The sequence below is a fragment of the Malus sylvestris genome, chromosome 1, assembly GCF_916048215.2.
Source record: "Malus sylvestris chromosome 1, drMalSylv7.2, whole genome shotgun sequence".
In the NCBI taxonomy this organism is placed as follows: Eukaryota; Viridiplantae; Streptophyta; class Magnoliopsida; order Rosales; family Rosaceae; genus Malus; species Malus sylvestris.
Window position 1 is genome coordinate 24,828,839 of NC_062260.1, and position 17,861 is coordinate 24,846,699.

At 40.2% G+C, this 17,861-nt stretch overlaps 3 protein-coding genes across 6 annotated transcripts; 2 read left to right on the forward strand and 1 right to left on the reverse strand.

Moving 5' to 3' along the window:
• Positions 1-3,216: 3,216 nt before the first annotated feature.
• On the forward strand, positions 3,217-5,584 carry LOC126621685 (casein kinase II subunit beta-2-like). The gene is made up of 5 exons (XM_050290224.1): positions 3,217-3,437; positions 4,461-4,682; positions 4,791-4,900; positions 5,035-5,200; positions 5,454-5,584. The coding sequence occupies exons 1-5, from the start codon at positions 3,299-3,301 to the stop codon at positions 5,582-5,584; spliced, it is 768 nt and encodes a 255-aa protein (XP_050146181.1). The 5' UTR covers positions 3,217-3,298.
• A 332-nt stretch (positions 5,585-5,916) lies between these two features.
• LOC126621557 (uncharacterized) lies at positions 5,917-12,113 on the reverse strand. 4 transcript variants are annotated; one of them, XM_050290095.1, is made up of 15 exons: positions 11,516-12,113; positions 10,644-11,072; positions 10,025-10,405; positions 9,294-9,357; positions 8,848-8,996; positions 8,437-8,512; positions 8,271-8,360; positions 8,117-8,188; positions 7,896-7,982; positions 7,756-7,821; positions 7,417-7,578; positions 7,270-7,332; positions 7,068-7,163; positions 6,809-6,970; positions 5,917-6,738 (listed from the first exon to the last, which is right to left on the reverse strand). In XM_050290095.1, exons 1-15 carry the CDS (start codon positions 12,014-12,016, stop codon positions 6,074-6,076), a joined length of 3,063 nt encoding a protein of 1,020 aa, XP_050146052.1. In that variant the 5' UTR covers positions 12,017-12,113; the 3' UTR covers positions 5,917-6,073. The 4 variants fall into 4 exon arrangements, with proteins under 4 accessions (XP_050146052.1, XP_050146050.1, XP_050146063.1 ...); XM_050290093.1 differs by having other exon boundaries at positions 6,809-6,964; positions 7,408-7,578; XM_050290106.1 differs by having other exon boundaries at positions 5,917-6,696; positions 7,408-7,578.
• A 1,672-nt stretch (positions 12,114-13,785) lies between these two features.
• LOC126621652 (metacaspase-1-like) lies at positions 13,786-16,047 on the forward strand. The gene is made up of 5 exons (XM_050290198.1): positions 13,786-14,375; positions 14,801-15,131; positions 15,252-15,372; positions 15,482-15,685; positions 15,852-16,047. Exons 1-5 carry the CDS (start codon positions 14,003-14,005, stop codon positions 15,909-15,911), a joined length of 1,089 nt encoding a protein of 362 aa, XP_050146155.1. The 5' UTR covers positions 13,786-14,002; the 3' UTR covers positions 15,912-16,047.
• The last annotated feature ends 1,814 nt before the right edge of the window (positions 16,048-17,861 follow it).

The window sequence follows — 17,861 nt, forward strand, 5'->3', positions numbered from 1 at the left end:
TGTTCCTTTACCCTTATGGGTAATAATATGGTAGCTAGACCTTCAAAATTTATGTGTCTAAACTTTGTTAGTGCTGTTTCTTTGCTATTCTTTTACCTTTCTTGGTCAGAGCGATGTAGTGGGAGCTGCAAGCTTCACGTGCTCAACTTTGGCAGAGAACTTTGGCAAAATTATCTGTGGTACCCATGAGCTATTGTTGCGTGTGACGGGTGCTGACAAGGCTAGAAAAGTAGGTGCCTCTTCGATTTCTGAGATCGGCCCTCGTGGTCTCTGAGCAGCCCAGCTTTTGAGAAAGCGAGCGCCTCTTCGATTGATTCGGAGAACGATGCCTCATCGATTTTTGAGAAAGCAATCATGCTGGGGGTCTGGCTCTCGAAGATTCGGGGAGCAGTGTCTCTTCGATTTTTGAGAAAGTAATCATGTTGGGAGTCTGGCTCTCGAGATTCGGAGGACGGTGCCTCTTCGATTTTGGAGCAAGCAATCTTGTTGGGAGTGTTTTTTCGAATGTGAGTAAAGGTTGGGCATGTTTGCTAGTCTACCTTGCCACGAAGCACAGAGGTTGACACACAGGGACTTTCCAATTATCCAGCAATGGTACTGTTCCTTTACCCTCTCTTCGATTTTTAAGAAAGTAGTCATGTTGGGAGTCTGGCTCTCGAGATTTGGAGGACGGTGCCTCTTCGATTTTGGAGCAAGCAATCTTATTGGGAGTGTTTTCTCGAATGTGAGTAAAGGTTGGGCATGTTTGCTAGTCTACCTTGCCACGAAGCACAGAGGTTGACACACAGGGACTTTCCAATTATCCAGCAGTGGTACTGTTCCTTTACCCTTGTGGGTAATAATATGGTAGCTAGACCTTCAAAATTTATGGGTCTAAACTTTGTTAGTGCTGTTTCTTTGCTATTCTTTTACCCTTCTTGGTCAGAGCGATGTAGTGGGAGCTGCAAGCTTCACGTGCTCAACTTTGGCAGAGAACTTTGGCAAAGTTATCTGTGGTATCCATGAGCTATTGTTGCGTGTGGGAAGTGGGTGATTGAACAGTAAGATTCATGTGTTTTCTACTTCCCCAGAAGTCTTCGACAAAATGCCCATAATTTCCGCAAAGCTGAGTGTGCGTGTGACAGGTGCTGACAAGGCTGGAAAAGTAGGTGCCTCTTCGATTTCTGAGATCAGCCCTCGTGGTCTCTGGGGAGCCCAGCTTTTGAGAAAGCGAGCGCCTCTTCGATTTCTGAGATCGGCCTTCGTGGTCTTTGAGCAGCCCAACTTTTGAGAAAGCAAACGCCTCTTCGATTTCTGAGATCAACCCTCGTGATCTCTAAGCAGCCCAGCTTTTGAGAAAGCAAACGCCTCTTCGATTTCTGAGCAGGCGCCTCTTCGATTTCTGAAGCTCCGTCGAATGCAGATTTTTATAGGGGCTGGCATTAAGTTCCAAAGCACACTTGAATCTCCACCAGTAGAAGCTTCATTCTTGCACTTCTAAGATCTTGATTTGTCCGACCTCTTCTCTCTTCAACACCTTTGAAAATGTCTGGCCCCTCCGACCGTCGTTTTGACTTAAACCTTGTTGAAGAGGCAGCCCCGCCTTCTCCAGACAACATATGGCGCCCATCCTTCGTCTCCCCTACTGGTCCTCTTACCGTTGGGGATTCCGTGATGAAGAATGATATGACCGCTGCGGTGGTGGCCAGGAACCTTCTCACTCCCAAAGATAACAGACTACTTTCCAAACGGTCTGATGAGTTAGCTGTTAAGGATTCGCTGGCTCTCAGTGTTCAGTGTGCAGGTTCTGTGTCTAATATGGCCCAACGCCTATTTGCTCGAACCCGCCAAGTTGAATCATTGGCGGCTGAAGTGATGAGTCTCAAACAGGAGATTAGGGGGCTCAAGCATGAGAATAAACAGTTGCACCGGCTCGCACATGACTATGCTACAAACATGAAGAGGAAGCTTGACCAGATGAAGGAAACTGATGGTCAGGTTTTACTTGATCATCAGAGATTTGTGGGTTTGTTCCAAAGGCATTTATTGCCTTCGTCTTCTGGGGCTGTACCGCGTAATGAAGCTCCGAATGATCAACCTCTGATGCCTCCTCCTTCTAGGGTTCTGTCCAGTACTGAGGCTCCAAATGATCCCCCTCCGGTGCCTTCTCTTTCTGGGGCTCTACCGACTGCTGAGACTTCTCCTAAGCAACCTTTGTGAAGGCTCCCTCTTGTGTGTTTATTTTGACTCATGTATATGTACATATTTGTAGCTTATCGGGGATATCAATAAATAAGCTTTCCTTCATTTCAACGTATTGTGTTAAATACACCAAAGCCTTCTTCGCTAAGTTCTTTGAATTTTCTTTTGTTGAAGCTTGTATGTTGAAGCTTTCTGAGTGGAGCATGTAGGTTGGGGTAGTGTTCCCTTAATTTCCCGAGTGAGGAAAACTTCTCGGTTGGAGACTTGGAAAATTCAAGTCACTGAGTGGGATCGGCTATATGAATCTTAGAACGCCATTGTGCTCGATCCTGTGTCATGTCCTTCGTTAGATCCAAGTACTCTAAGTCTTTTCTTAGAGTCTCTTCCAAAGTTTTCCTAGGTCTTCCTCTACCCCTTCGGCCCTGAACCTCTGTCCCATAGTCGCATCTTCTAATCGGAGCGTCAGTCGGCCTTCTTTGCACATGTCCAAACCACCGTAACCGATTTTCTCTCATCTTTCCTTCAATTTCGGCTACTCCTACTTTACCCCGGATATCCTCATTCCTAATCTTATCCTTTCTCGTGTGCCCACACATCCAACGAAGCATCCTCATCTCCGCTACACCCATTTTGTGTACGTGTTGATGTTTCACCGCCCAACATTCTGTGCCATACAGCATCGCCGGCCTTATTGCCGTCCTATAAAATTTTCCCTTGAGCTTCAGTGGCATACGGCGGTCACACAACACGCCGGATGCACTCTTCCACTTCATCCATCCAGCTTGTATTCTATGGTTGAGATCTCCATCTAATTCTCCGTTCTTTTGCAAGATAGATCCTAGGTAACGAAAACGGTCGCTCTTTGGTATTTCTTTATTATTTATTTAGAAATTAAAAGAGTATTTCTTTATTATTCTAAACTTTTTTTATTTTCCCGAGAACAAAAAAGACATCAAGTATTTCATCAAAATAAAAAATTAAAATTAAAATTATTTTCCCCTTTGATTGCCACTTCCAGATCCAAATGTACGTTGAAATAGCCGTCGATACAGAAACCGGAATTGCACATTGCTTCCAGGTCCAGACAGATCAAGGGAGAGACTGAGTATATATTATTATGCCTAAAAATCACAGAGGTGTAATTAGATCACGTTCTGAACCGGCTTTGAATCCTAATCGACTCAGAGACAAATCTTTGGCTCCTTCGACGTCACTTGCCGCCAACCCCAATGACATAGATACATTCTATGATCAGGGTAAGTTTCAGTTCCACACACATTATTCAACGTTCATGCATGCATGCATGCATGCATAATCCCACAATATTCACGTACACATTTTTCAAAATTAATTTCCTTGTTATTTTCCCAGTACTAGGTTTTGCAGTAATTCATATTATGTTCATCACAGAATGGTTAACGAAACTTACATGTCATGGCATTTTCGTTTTTTATCACTGGGGCTGGGAAATTCAAACTTAAAACATCTTCCAATGTTAATTGTGGAAGATAAATACAACTAGATCAACGTTTGCTTAAGGATTCATATTTGTATCATTTGAATAGATCGACTAATTCATGTTAAAAGGTTTTTGAATTTGGTTTTAAGCTATAGTAACTTTTTCCCATCTATTGACAGTGAATCTCACATTGGGAAAAGAAGGGACAAAGTATATATATGCTCATAAGTACTTGGACTACTTCTCATATTGCCAATTGGTTTTATGGTGAAATCTCAACTTTCTTTTTAGTATCAGGGCAGGTTGGCCAACTCTAAAGCTCAACAGCCACACATACGTCACCCGATTTGTGTTATCCACGTTCTAAGTTTAAAAGTTCATCACACGTGAGAGTGCGTGTTTAGGGTATCCATTCTACATTAATTGGAGAAAGAATGGACATTAAATGTGCTTATAAGTAATTGAGTTACTCTCATATTACCATTTAATTTTATGGTGGAACCAACTTTCTTCACCATTCATCATGTGTTTGGCACGAATTTTTATTGAGTAAGTCGGAATGGGCAATTAATTAGGAAAAAAACTTCTTCCAAAACACCATGATAGCATACATAAGATTAGCCGTGGCTAATCAAAATCCACGGTTGGTGAACCGTGAGCATGAACCCGAGGCTACTGCCCCTTTTTGTAGTAGTGTCTCTAGCTCATTTTTGTTCAACAATTTGGTTTTGATTTAATTCTATAAACCCCAGGTTGCATTCTTTCTGATGTGTTTATAATTAATCTTTTGAATGTATGTTTCCCCACTACAAATGTGCAGCGGAATCAGCTGATACAAGTTGCAAAGATTCAGAAGTTAGATGCTATGATGATGAAAATGCATCCTGGATATCATGGTTCTGCAATCAGAAAGGAAATGAATTCTTTTGTGAAGTCGAGGACGATTACATCCTCGATGATTTCAACCGTTCAGGTTTAAGAAATCATGTACCGTTCTATGATTATGCACTGGATTTAATTTTGGACGTTGAGTCTTCCAATGGTAAGAATCAGATAAGTCCATCAACCAAAATTACTTTGATGAAGATTTCAGCTGCCATTGCGGTACGAAGCTATTAAGTTATTATGTAATTTCCAATGAGATCAACAGATGGCTTAACTGATGAGGAACAGAACAATCTGATCGAATCCGCGGCGGAGATGCTCTATGGTTTAATACATGCCAGATACATAGCAACTAACAAAGGATTGTCTGCAATGGTAAGGTGTTTACAAAATACATATTAATTGCTTTATTTTCTTTCAAAATATTAGGTGTCACACCCCGAAATACTGTTCATGTTTCGGAGTGTGGCATTAGATTTGAGGCTTCCTAATTTAACAGTGCAATTCAGTTGGAGAAGTACAGGAACTATGATTTTGGCAGATGTCCAAGAGTTAACTGCAATAAACAACGTTGTTTGCCTGTTGGTCAGTCAGACATCCCAAGATTAAGCACCGTACAAATCTATTGTCCCAAGTGTGAAGACATTTATTCCCCACAATCCAGACACCAAGAACGTATCCTTATGTATGACTTTGTAAATGACACGACGAGTGCTTCTACTATACATCTATGAATACCTAAGAATAGTATACATTGTCTTTTAAGTAGCTCATATCCACCTGTTAAATTTCATGCGATTCTTAAGTGCATATTCATTTCTTAAATTCAGATGTCTGCCATACATGGCTTAAACTAGAATTTTCGATTACGCCAATTTTGTTTTGTTCTGGAGCAGTTTTTCAATGTTTGCCTTGACAACAATCTCAGAAATTGATGGAGCTTACTTTGGAACCACATTTCCTCACCTTTTCTTCTTGACCTACGGGCATCTTAAGCCGCAGAAGGCGATTCAGAACTTTGTTCCGAGAATATACGGCTTCAAAGTCTGCAACGAATAATGAATCTTGCTTCTCTTGGTGAAGAAAATATAAAGGGGTCCAAGCAAGCAGTGTTGTTGCCTTGTAGGAAAAGAAACAGGGGCAGTTCACTAGTTTTAATTGGTTTTAGGTTGTGGATCAATGATTCTTTTGCAATTATGTGTAAAATTTCATTTCTTCAGTTTTAAGTTTAACTAGACGCCAAGATACCAATATCTTAAACTAATCACGAGATGTCACGTGAAAAAGTTAAAACACAAGGACTGCGCATGACATCAAAATTGTACAAGTTTCTCTCCATCAATCATGGGTTCTTGCCCAAAATTTGCTGAAAGGAAACTAGAGGCTAAATATACACCAGAAAGAGGTTAACTTAATTACTGGCTGACGACACTGCAGTACAGATACCTGTTGCCACCATTTGTAGGGCTAATAGCTGTTACAAAATAAACTACAGACTAGCTTGGTATCACTTTCACCATTACAGTCAAACGAATGTTATCACAAGGATCACCATGCTTCGCTCAGTTTCTCAAAGTTACGACGGGTGCTCAGAATGCTTTCAGTGATTGCGTTTTCTTCGGATTGCAACCTGCTAATTTCAGTACCTTTGGCCGCGTCCTCTGACATCAGCACCACCAGTTGATCCTGCAAGTCCTTAATCTGCTTAGCAACCCCACTGATTTTTTCATTATGTTTCTTTCTTTCTTGAGTTTGCACAGCAATCTGAATTTCAACTTCCTTTGACTTGTCCTGAAGCTGCCCCAACTGAACTTTCATTTCTAGCAAAGAGTTCAGACGGTCACGTACTGCCTTGACATCAAATCCAAACGTTTCTAAATCACCTAGTTCTTGGAAGCTACTATCAAAGAAGTCGTCAGGAACCTCAATGTTCACCTTGGAGGTCTTCTCAACCAAAGAGGCAAAGGTTAACATCTTTGCAATGGCTAATGATTCACGACTTAGCTCTCCACACTTAACTAAAGGATAAAAATGTGGTTTTTGCGGATATCTTCTAAATGCATCCATAGATTCAACTTTTTCCCAAATTTCAGGATAAGATTTCACAAATGGCAAATCTGGACTGTCTTGTTGCTCAATGTTAACAGTGACACCAGTTTCAACTTGTGTACCTGTAACCTCATTTTGTTGGTTATCAGTCTCGGCTGGGTTGCCTACAACAGATTCGACAAAATCAAAATAACTAGTCAAAGGAATCTATTGAAAATTTTCACATTTGCTTACTTGAGCCCTCTGTAGGTTTGACAGAATGCATTTCACTTGTGCACAACAAAAAGGGTTGATCATGAGCAGATGCCTTTTCGGATATTCCAGTCACAGCCACCTGAAGTTCTTTTGTCGAGCAACCCATTGGAGAATCAACAGTTTCTGCCTGTCTCACTGCATCTTGATAACATGGAAATTTCATACAAACAAGACAAAAGTAAATAGGAAAAATAAGTACTACCAAATGAGGGCAAAAGGAAAAAGGATAAATAAGTACTGTTGTTTTGCTCCGCATCAGCCTCATCTGTGACACCAGTTTCAACTTGTCTTCCATTAACCTCGTTTTGTTGGTTCGGAGTCCCAGCAGGGTTACCTAGAACACAATCTTGAGATTAGTCAAACTTGCTACGGGTAAAGGAACCCATGGATTCAATTTTTTACAAAAACCAAAGGGGAACTGTCGTGTTTCTCCACCTCACCTGTGACACTAATTTCAACTTGTCTTCCATTAACCTCTTGGTTGGCAGTCCCAACAAGGTTACCTAGGAAACAAACTTGATGTTAGTCAAAGAGCTACAGGCAAAGGAATCCACTGAATTTTCTTCACAATATCTTACTTGTACCACCTATGGTTTTTACAGAATGCACTTCATTTATGCACAGTGATAAAGGTTGATCATGAGCAGATGTCTTTGGCAATACTCCAGTCACAACCACCTGACCTTCTTGTGTCAAGTAATCCGTTGTAGAATTTACAGTTTCCGTCTCTCTCATTGCTTCTTCAGAACCTGAAATGAATAAGACAAGTACTTCCATAGGGGGAAAACAAGGAAAAAGTCCATCCCTATTATGTTTAGTCTAACATTTCTCTTGGCCTAGCAATAGTTTGAATACATCCATGGTTTCAATGTTTTTCCCCTACTGTAGAATTTTCAGAAAAGGCAAATGTGGACTGTCAACGTCACCTGTTACGCCAGTTTCAACCTGTTTTCTGACCTCACTTTGTTGTTCGGAAATCCCAGCAGGGTTACCTATAACACAACATTGACGTTATTCAAACAACTATAGCCAAAGAAATTCCTTCAAAATATTCTTGATAGCTTACTTGAGCCTACTGTAATACTTGTAATGCCTTTATCGATATCCATTGCAGAATGTACAGCTTCCTCTTCGACCATTGCATCGTCAGAACCTGAGATTTTGACAAAGTAAGAGCAGAGCAGTGATGGGATGGGGAAAGTAAGAAGCATTCAAATTAAATTACACACTAGTTCCTGTAATTAGTTTTTATGAACTTAAGGTTCTTCAGGTTGTGATGTGTCACACCTTTATATTTAGCAACTTGAGTCTCAGTCGATTCAACTTGAGTAACAACTCCAGTTCCATCGTGTTTCTCACCTGCCAAAGTAGAAATTATTTAGACTACAGTGTTCTATTCCACTGTGCTTGGTGGATTTTTGGGGTTGTTAGCCTCCCATACCTTTCAAATCCAACCTTGTGATCATAGACAATTCGAATATATCATTCGAGCAATCCGCAGCCATAGATCCACCGCCATTATGTTCCTCGCCTGCACATGCTGGCACACATTAGATTTTGAAATAATTACAGATCTACGGAATGCTGTAGGTTTGACATATACACACCTTCAACAAGCAATGCAGTCAGTTTTCCATTCCCTTCTACTGCACTGGTCACTCCATCTTCATTCTGTCCAACCCCCTGAATGAGTTAAGAACAAACATCGTGATGAATAAAACTAAACTAGAAGCAAAGAAATCCCAATATGGTACCTCCAAGTCCATAACTTTTCAAGAGATTATTGGACAGCTGAATACCTTCGAATTAATTATGGATAAAAAAACAACACTTCATATTTAAATGTCTTTCAACAAACAAGAGAAACATCTCTTTGTTTTGAACAGAGAGGTCTTACATTGTCATATTGGTCATGCATTGGAATTTACGCAAAAGCTTAATGTAGGCTACAGTTCTGAACTTCTGTTATGTAGAGACAAATGAAAGAAGCATAGCATACTGGCTTCAGATATAAATACCTCCATAGGGAGCAGACATGATGCTCCAGCATGAGATCCCCCTGTTGCTTCAGACTCTGACCTGATACCAGAAGATTCAGTGTTGTCCATTACATGCTCATCTCCAACATTTACTTCACCGGTCTTTTCAATTTCACTGCTTTTCTTGCCTGCAATAGTTTATACACATTTATTTTATGTGGATTATCCAATGAACCTATTAGCATAGAAATATCATGTAATGTCAAAAGTTTCTTATGTCTTACCCTAGGCCATTGGATATCAGCTTGAGATATTCATGGTTTACCCTTGCCTTCAAAATTATTGGTTGATTATGTGGACCTATCATGTATATGTCTGTTTCTGAGGGCTATTGAATTTTTTACCATGCAATTTCAGTGGTATGCCCCTCCTATCATGTCCTACTCTAGGTCATGGGATGTCACTTTGAGGTTTCCGTGGTTTACCTTTTCTTTTGAAATGAGTTAATGCTTGATCATCTAGTCCTCTAACCTTCAGTTTCGCAATCTTCTGCAAGAGCAAATAACGCATTTTAATCAGGACCAGTAGGTTTTAGAAGAACAAAATCAGTGGAAAAATAGTGCACGGCTTTCTTTGTATAGCCCTTCTACTTTCAAATAATGAAGATGAAAACATTTGATCCCAATTATCCTTGAATGGACCTAAAAGAAGGCAAGCCGCTTGGACTGCTTACTCAAGCAAAATGAATGAATACAGAGGCCTCCGAGAATATGAACCTAACCTTAATCTTGGAATATTTCCATCAGGCATTATTATGCCATACAAACGATAGAGGCAACAGAGACCTATTTTTGTTGTTTTCCTATTAAATATCAAGCAGAGATGAAAACTGAGTAGTTTTATGTACCGACATGTCCCCAGTGATGAGCACTATTTAACCCTGCTATTGGAATTACTTGAGTCGGTGAGTGTTGCCCGTATAGTATAAGTAGTTTTGATAATGCTCACTGACTCAAGTACTTTGACCAATACTGAGTGAACCAACACACTTCTCTGTGATTACAGGGTATCTTGAGTAAAATGCATAGAATAGAGCAAGTTAATGAGGTTAGAAAGGGAAGACTGGAATCATGAATTTGTATACCACAAAGGAACACTCAGCAATAGGAGAATAAATAATTAAATACCAACAACATTTTTCAAAGAGTTCCCTTACCAAAACATTAATAACTGGGGATTCTTTGTTTAGAGTTTTAACCAGCGTTCTCCTTGCAAACGGTTTCTCCAAAGATAAGGAGTCATCTGAATGCCCACCTTTTAACTTCTTGTAAAGACTTAAAATTGTTGCATCATCCTTAGGTTGCGGAGACATTTTCAATTTCTTGTTGGTCTTTCCATAAGGTAATTTATCCGTGCAAGGACTCAAGGGCTTCGATTGAATTTTCACTGAGATCCTAGAACAAGGTGTTTTCTTTCGAAGTGGTGTACCTACTTCAGAGTTTCCGTAACTCTCACATGATTGTAATTCATAATCACGTTTGGAACTCTGACATGAATGCTTTGATTGTGCTTCAGACCCCCTTCTAAAGTGAAATTCCTGAAAAGAACCGCCAGAATTTAGTCACACACAACTAATTTGAATCCATCAAATGCTCTTCAGCATAGCAACTTGAATTTACATGGACATCGTTAAATCTTTCTGAATAAAATTACATCTTAATGATCTCATTTCCAAGACACAGAATGTTTCAAACATGATTACCATCTTGCCCATAAGAAACAAGTAATGACCATCACCTTTCCACTTATAAAACAATAGGAAAAAATACACGTACCCGAACTTCAGTAATCCATTTTCCATGGCTCATAGTAGCCCATCCTCCATCAGTCCAATCCATGTGAGTCCTCAATTCTGAAAGGCTGAATTCCTTCTCCTGCCTCGTGCAACTTAAAGTGACCGCATACTTGTTTCCTTTAAGAACTTTTGTAATGTCTCCGACCCACCAACCCATGCCATGGAATGCATCCACCTTATCCAACAAGTTAAAATCTCTTTCAGTCGATTTTGGAGGCTGAGGCCGAATCTGATGGCCACGTACGACAATTTTATCATCGCTGTTGTTTGATTTCTTATATTGAAGCAAGAAAGAGTCGATCCCCAGTTGACCAAGATAAATTGCTGGAAACCAAGCATAAAATAGTCTTTCTTCGTCCGGATTCATTTCAACTGCTGTCCCAGGGCTGAAATTTGATACCATCATCATCTATGAAACAATGGTGAAAAATGTCAGTTTCTGTCTATGACAATTGACAACCATATCTAGCATAAGAAAATTTTCTACACTCTCCCAAAATTAGAAGAAAGTCAGATTCATTGCAAAAGAGATCAATACAAACATTCATGGTAGATAAATACAACATTAGCCAAGATATGATGAAACTGGGGGACCAAAACAAGCGATCAAGGTGGAGAAAAACTTATTTTTTAAAGTGAAAAAGGGGAATTTAAAAGCAAAACAACAGAAGGCAGAGCCAAATATGTACAAACAACCTGCATGTTCTTAAATCATGAAAACCCATGTCACAAATCTTCAAAGAAAAAAATCATAAATAAACACACAAAAAACCCTATGCAACCATAAACCTCGAAAAATCATGCATCAGAAAACAAAACCCACATGCATTACCAAAAACCCAGAACCAGTACCTCCTTTTTGGCTCGGACCCAAACGCCGTCCGCCAAATCCCAGTGAGAACGCAATTCTGACCGCCGCAGCACAAGCAGATCAGGCGGGTACATGAACCCCACCGTGTACGCATCCTCCTCGCGCTTGATCACAACCCCGGGCCACCACGCATCGAGGTGAAAGGCGTCGACTTTGTCGCCGGGCTCGAAGAGCCTGTCGACATTGTCGTCCGGAGGCACCGGCCGGATTTGACCCAACTCGACAAACTCCGTCAGGGGCTTGTCCGGGTCGACGTCAGAGACCAGAGTCTCGTACTGGACCTCAGCCTTGGTGGGTGAGAAGGAGTTGCTGCTGCCGTCGGAAAAGCTCTTCCTTTTCTTCTTCGTCGCCGGAATCAGTGGTTTCGAGTCGATTATTTTGGCGGGGAACCATGCGCCCTTGAAGCCATCTTCATTGCTGCAAACTTCCACCTTTGAATCCTTGCCCAAATGGGTTGCTGATTGACCTTTCTTGACCACCATTTTCAGTTGTCTTCCGTCACTTTCCCGAGAAAATAATCACAGTGTGGGAGAAAGTGGCAGAGTGGGAGTGAGAGTCCTCTCTCTCGCTTGCTCTTTCTTTTTTATCTCTCTCTCTCTTAACTTTATGAAATCAATACAATCCTGACCGTTGAAAGAAAAAGAGGAAAAAGGGAGAAAATTAGGGGATGGTGGGGGAAGGGAATCTTAATCCGATAATTAGTATCTGCTAAGTTATCAATCAGTCAAAAGGGTTTTGATTTGTTGCGGTGTGGGGGAGATAAAAAGTTCTCATCTTTCCGTCATATAACTTCTGCATCACCTTTTTTATTTTTTATAAATAATATTATTTATATTATAAAGATAGGAAATAAGCTAAACCTGATGAATGTGGTTTAAATTCATTTTTAGTGATAATTAAACCTAATTAGTATGTGCTAGGTTGAAACAACGGGTTGTATATGTTGAGGTCCAAATTTCACATTTGCACCCCCTAATTTTGTTGAGGTTCCTTTTTTCCCTTCTAGTTTGAATTTGTCAATTTTGTTACTATAGTTTAGTCGTTGTGATTCTTGTCATTTTCGTGAGACCTCACATGAAGATGTGAGTGAATGAGGACAGAATTTGTTTTTTTTAATCTTTTTGTCATTTTTGTTGTAGATAATAAAAACATTTAAAATCTAAAAATTGTAGACCATTTCCTTTTCTTAAGTTATTGTGCATCTATTCACTCCCCTTTCTCTTAACATCGCGAGATTGAACCTGATCACTTTAGCCCCTCCCAAATTATTTTAACTCTTTTTTACTCTAATTTCTCAATTATATATTTATATAGTTTACTATTTTAAAGGTCCCCTATATGGCCAGTACTTCTCATTTGTCAAGGAATTGACACCAATTGGGAGTGTCCTTAAATTGAAGGGACAAAATCAGCACAACCGAAACTAAGGTACCAAAAACCAAATAAATTTTGTCACTTAGTATTACAGTCTAATATGATTTCTCTTCACTTGTAAGTGAGAGATTTTAAGTTCAACACTCTCGCCAAAAACGAATTTGAACCATATTATACTAGTTTACTGTGAGGCCAAACTCACTTTTTTTTTTTTAGTGTCAATAATATTGTTTGTTTAAAAAAATCAATAAGCTTTTATTTCAGGTGTAGGTCTTCGTCGTGTATGCAGAGCAAACAAGGAAGGCGTTTTGGGCTCTGGGAAGTTTGGGCAACGTCCAGTAGCCCATCACTCAATTATGAAAGATTCTACACAATTTTGTTAATGCATAAATAAAGGAAAAATTGGTTTTGGTCTCAGTAATATTCCAATTTATTTTAATACGCTGGAAATACGATCATTTACACAAAATGTCATAATATAATTAAATAAATTTTTTTTGTTCAAGTTTTTAATTGTATCATTACATTTTTTATATGGAGTCGTATTCTCATAACACTAAAAGATCTCATATAAAAAGAAAAATACTATTTTAACTTGATTAACTCCTTATCAGCTCACGCTATAAAAGATAAACGACTATAAGGAACCAGCATGTCTTTTAGTTGAAAGATGAGTAATTACATCAGTCATATGTGTGAAGAACGTTGCAACCACTTCAAGTTTGGCCTTTTTATGTTTGGTGTATGACATAATATTAAATCGTGTTCATGACACATTGAAAAATTTATCGTGTTTTTGGTGTCAGAGAGTATAATTCAGCATAAAACCAAACTAAGATTATAACATTGGGTGTCATTGCTCCGTTGTGATTTGGTCCAATTGAATTCCACTTCCCTCCCTCTCTCTCTCTCTCTCTCGCTTTCTTCTCCCCTCGCATTTCACGTCACCTTCCTCCCAAAGTCACAAACCACTCCACCATTCCGCCAAGTCAATATAAGCCTTCTCCTTTTGCTGCAACCCCTCTCCCTCCCCACCATTTCCTATCCTTCCGATCACAACTATCTCTCCCAATCCAATTCAATTCAGTTCCGGCATGCCGTTGCTGGTAGACTGCTCCAGCTGCAACACGCCGCTGCAGCTGCCGCCCGGCGCTAGGACGATCCGCTGCCCCCTGTGCCAGGCCTTCACCCGCATCGCCGACTCCCGCGCTCTTCCACCTCCGCCCTACTCTTCCTCCTCCTCCGCATCTAACCACAACCCTCCTCCGCCCTCCACTTCTCCCTACAACCGCGCGCCGCCGGTGCCTCCTCAGTCGGTGCACGGGCGGAAGCGAGCTGTGATATGTGCCGTGTCGTACAAGCGGTCCCGGCACGAGCTCAAGGGATGCATTAACGACGCCAAGTGTATGAAGTACTTGCTGGTCAACAGGTTCAGCTTTCCAGAATCCTCCATTCTCATGCTCACCGGTAACCTCTTTCTCTTCCCATTTCTTCAACGCTTGATGTTGCGTGTGGACTGAATTGTATGGTTAATATCTGTTTGAGTAAGACTTTAATTTATGGGTCAGCAAAGACTAGTTCTTGCGTTCTTAATTTCCACATTTATGGTTCGCAATCGTTGAATTGTTCTTAATTTGCTGCAAAGCATCGATTTTTTTTTTATTATTTATTTGCAAGGTGGGTGTTTTTCTGTAGATTTTATGCAATTACCATTTAAGTAATCAATTAAGTATGATTAATAACAAATTAACAATTGTGAAATGGTAGTAAAAAGTTAAAAGCTTGCTTTAGTAATGCACTCGGGTTTCTTTAGAACTTCGTTATGTTAATGTTCGTAGAAATCTAACGTAGATAACTTATTATCTTAATCTATATGTGTGTATTGCTTGCAGAAGAAGAAGCTGATCCTTATAGGCACCCGAACAAGCAAAACATGAGAATGGCGCTGTTTTGGCTTGTGCAAGGTTGTCAAGCCGGGGATTCTTTGGTGTTTCATTATTCTGGTCATGGATCACAACAGAGGAACTACACTGGGGACGAGGTGGATGGATTTGATGAAACGCTATGTCCTTCGGATTTTGAGACTCAGGGGATGATTGTCGATGATGAGATCAATGAAACAATCGTCAGACCTCTTCCCACCGGGGCTAGGCTTCATGCAATTGTGGATGCTTGCCACAGCGGTACTGTGCTAGATTTACCGTATCTCTGTAGGATGGACAGGTAACTCTAGCTCGATATTTTGTTATGTATCTGTGCTTAATGTTACTTCTGCAATCTGTTTTGTGCTTATCATTGCTCTATGTACTTTTTTCGTTTATTCATTGTTATATTTGAATGTAGGAACGGGAAGTACATATGGGAGGATCATCGCCCAAGATCAGGTGTTTGGAAAGGAACAAACGGTGGAGAGGTCATTTCCTTTAGTGGCTGTGATGATGATCAAACCTCTGCTGATACCTCAGTAAAGCCTTGGACAAAATCTTAAACTGTTATTTATGCTAGACTAGCAGCGTCTCCTTTTCTGACATAAGGCTGTTAAAGGAAACAAAGCTAACGCTCCTCGTGTGCAGGCTTTGTCAAAGATTACTTCGACTGGTGCCATGACTTACGCTTTCATCGAAGCCATCGAGCGTGGACATGGAAATACATACGGTAACATGTTGAATGCAATGCGATCTACCATCCGTAACACAGACAATGATGGTGGAGGTGGTATTGTGACATCTCTTATCTCCATGCTTTTGAAAGGAGGGAGTCTTGGCGGGATAAGACAGGTACTATTTTTGCACTCGTTGTGACCATATTCAAAATTCCAAAATGCGTGAGCAATTAAACGCTCCCATAGAATTAGATTTTTGATAAACTTGATCTTAAATCAATTAAGTTGGTTTCGGTTTCGGTTAGCATCTTTAACTCTCCTTTGAACGATCTTTGGTGCAGGAACCACAGCTAACCGCTAATCAACCATTTGATGTGTATACGAAGCCTTTCTCCTTGTAGTTATTGAAGCAGGATTTCCCTACGATTGCTCATGATCATTCATTAATCGTGTCCCGGCCTCCTATTCGTGTGTACACTTCTCAGAGAAACCCAATTTTGTATCTGCTTGTGTTTAATTCTGTTGTTTACCGATCTATGTTTTCTGTGTTCTTGGATGATGCTCGATGGCTGTTAGGCATGCTGTGTAGATCCGATATCAAATAGACCCTAACCGATAAAATCTGTGTCTGAAACTTCCTTGCATTGGAACAAGAACAAGCTACACCAAGTAAACAACGTAAACAGCCTTCCGACGAATAATTCCCACCTAATTAGTCCTTTTTCCCTGTCAAGTTCGAAATCCTATGTCTTTAATGTCAACAAATAGAGTCAAAAGCTTAGTCATTTCAAATTATTCGACATCTAAATAGCTTCGAATAAGCCTGCGATATTTTTTTTAGGCTAAATTTTTTTCTTAATCCCTGTGGTGAGACATTACTTTTAAATCGACCCATGTGGTGAAGTTCGTTATCAATCATAGTCCAAATTGAAATTTCTGTCAAAATCTCATCCACATGTAGGGCTGAAAAGGTCATTTCATTTTTTTTTCTTTTCTTTTTGGTAATTCCACTTTTTTATAATCAACAAAAAAAGAAGAAATCCCTACCCTTGTCAGCCATAGCCACCACCTTCCCCCCTCTCTCTCACATAACCTAGACATCCAGTCCACCATTGTTCTTCTTAAAATAAAACTAAATTCAATGTTTGCATAATAACTTATATTCTAACCTAAACGTGGTGTAGATTTTTTGTGGTATTCTGTCTATTATATTCATACAAAGGTTACACAAAATATATATAAGAGTTTGAGTGAGTTGCAAACTGCACTCAACACTCATGACAGCCAGCATAGGATGCCATGCACTCAACACTTACGACAGCCATCATAGGATGCCACACTAATCTCCTTAAATCATGCAAATCATCTCTCCTAAAAGCATGCAAGACAACTAATCTTCCTTGAGGCATAGGGAGCCACACGGCACTTGAATGATGAAAAGATCAAGAAGAAAAAGAAGGCTATTAACTAGATAAAAAACCCTAATGGAGTATACCCTAATCATGAGTAGTCAAAAAAATAACCGGTGGTCCTTCCTTCAATACTCCCCCTCAAGCTGGATCCAAAAGGTTGATGGATCCAAGCTTGCAAGAAGAAGCTGAAATTGATGAGAGGCCAAGGATTTGGTGAATAGGTCCGCAAGTTGATCCGAGCTCCTTACAAAATGAGTTTGGATAACCTGAGATTGAACTTGTGTACGAACATAGTGACAATCGACTTCGATGTGCTTGGTTCTCTCGTGAAAAACTGGGTTGGAAGCGATGTGCATTGCAGCTTGATTGTCACAGAAAAGAGACATGGATTGATGATTGAAAACACCTAAGTCACACAGTAAACCTTTGAGCCAAATTAGTTCACACGCAGTAGATGCCATGGCCCGATATTCTGCCTCAGCACTTGATCTTGCAACGACCGTTTGTTTTTTGCTTTTCCATGAGACAAGGTTGCCTCCCACAAACGTGCAATATCCCGTTGTAGACTTACGATCAATGGAATTGCCAGCCCAATCTGCATCACAATAACCTGTAATCTGAGTACTTGCATTGTTCTTCATGATTATACCACGGCCCACAGAACCTTTTAGATACCGAAGTATCCTTTTGACTAGATTAAAGTGCTCCATTGTGGGAGAGTGCATAAATTGGCTAACAATACTGACAGCATAGGTAATGTCGGGCCTTGTGATGGTCAGATATATCAACTTACCAACCAACCGCTGATAATAGCTTATGTTCAGAAGAGGTTGACCCTCTAAGCTGAGCTTGAGTTTAATGTCGAGAGGTGTAGGGACCGGTTTAGCATCACTCATGTTTGCTTCCTTAAGGAGATCAAGAACATATTTGCGCTGGTTA

Bases quoted from the DNA above. Each gene is read 5' to 3' on its own strand.
- LOC126621685 (XM_050290224.1), top strand. From the start codon at position 3,299: ATGCCTAAAAATCACAGAGGTGTAATTAGATCACGTTCTGAACCGGCT. The intron at 4,683-4,790 runs GTAAGAATCAGA...TGAGATCAACAG, and splicing joins GGACGTTGAGTCTTCCAATG to ATGGCTTAACTGATGAGGAA. The intron at 5,201-5,453 runs GTATCCTTATGT...CAACAATCTCAG, and splicing joins ACAATCCAGACACCAAGAAC to AAATTGATGGAGCTTACTTT.
- LOC126621557 (XM_050290086.1), bottom strand. From the start codon at position 12,016: ATGGTGGTCAAGAAAGGTCAATCAGCAACCCATTTGGGCAAGGATTCA. The intron at 11,073-11,515 runs GTACTGGTTCTG...ATTGTTTCATAG, and splicing joins GGGTCCGAGCCAAAAAGGAG to ATGATGATGGTATCAAATTT. The intron at 7,333-7,407 runs GTAAGATATTGT...TTTGTTTCCTAG, and splicing joins AAAAACCATAGGTGGTACAA to GTAACCTTGTTGGGACTGCC.
- LOC126621652 (XM_050290198.1), top strand. From the start codon at position 14,003: ATGCCGTTGCTGGTAGACTGCTCCAGCTGCAACACGCCGCTGCAGCTG. The intron at 14,376-14,800 runs GTAACCTCTTTC...TATTGCTTGCAG, and splicing joins CTCCATTCTCATGCTCACCG to AAGAAGAAGCTGATCCTTAT. The intron at 15,686-15,851 runs GTACTATTTTTG...TCTTTGGTGCAG, and splicing joins GTCTTGGCGGGATAAGACAG to GAACCACAGCTAACCGCTAA.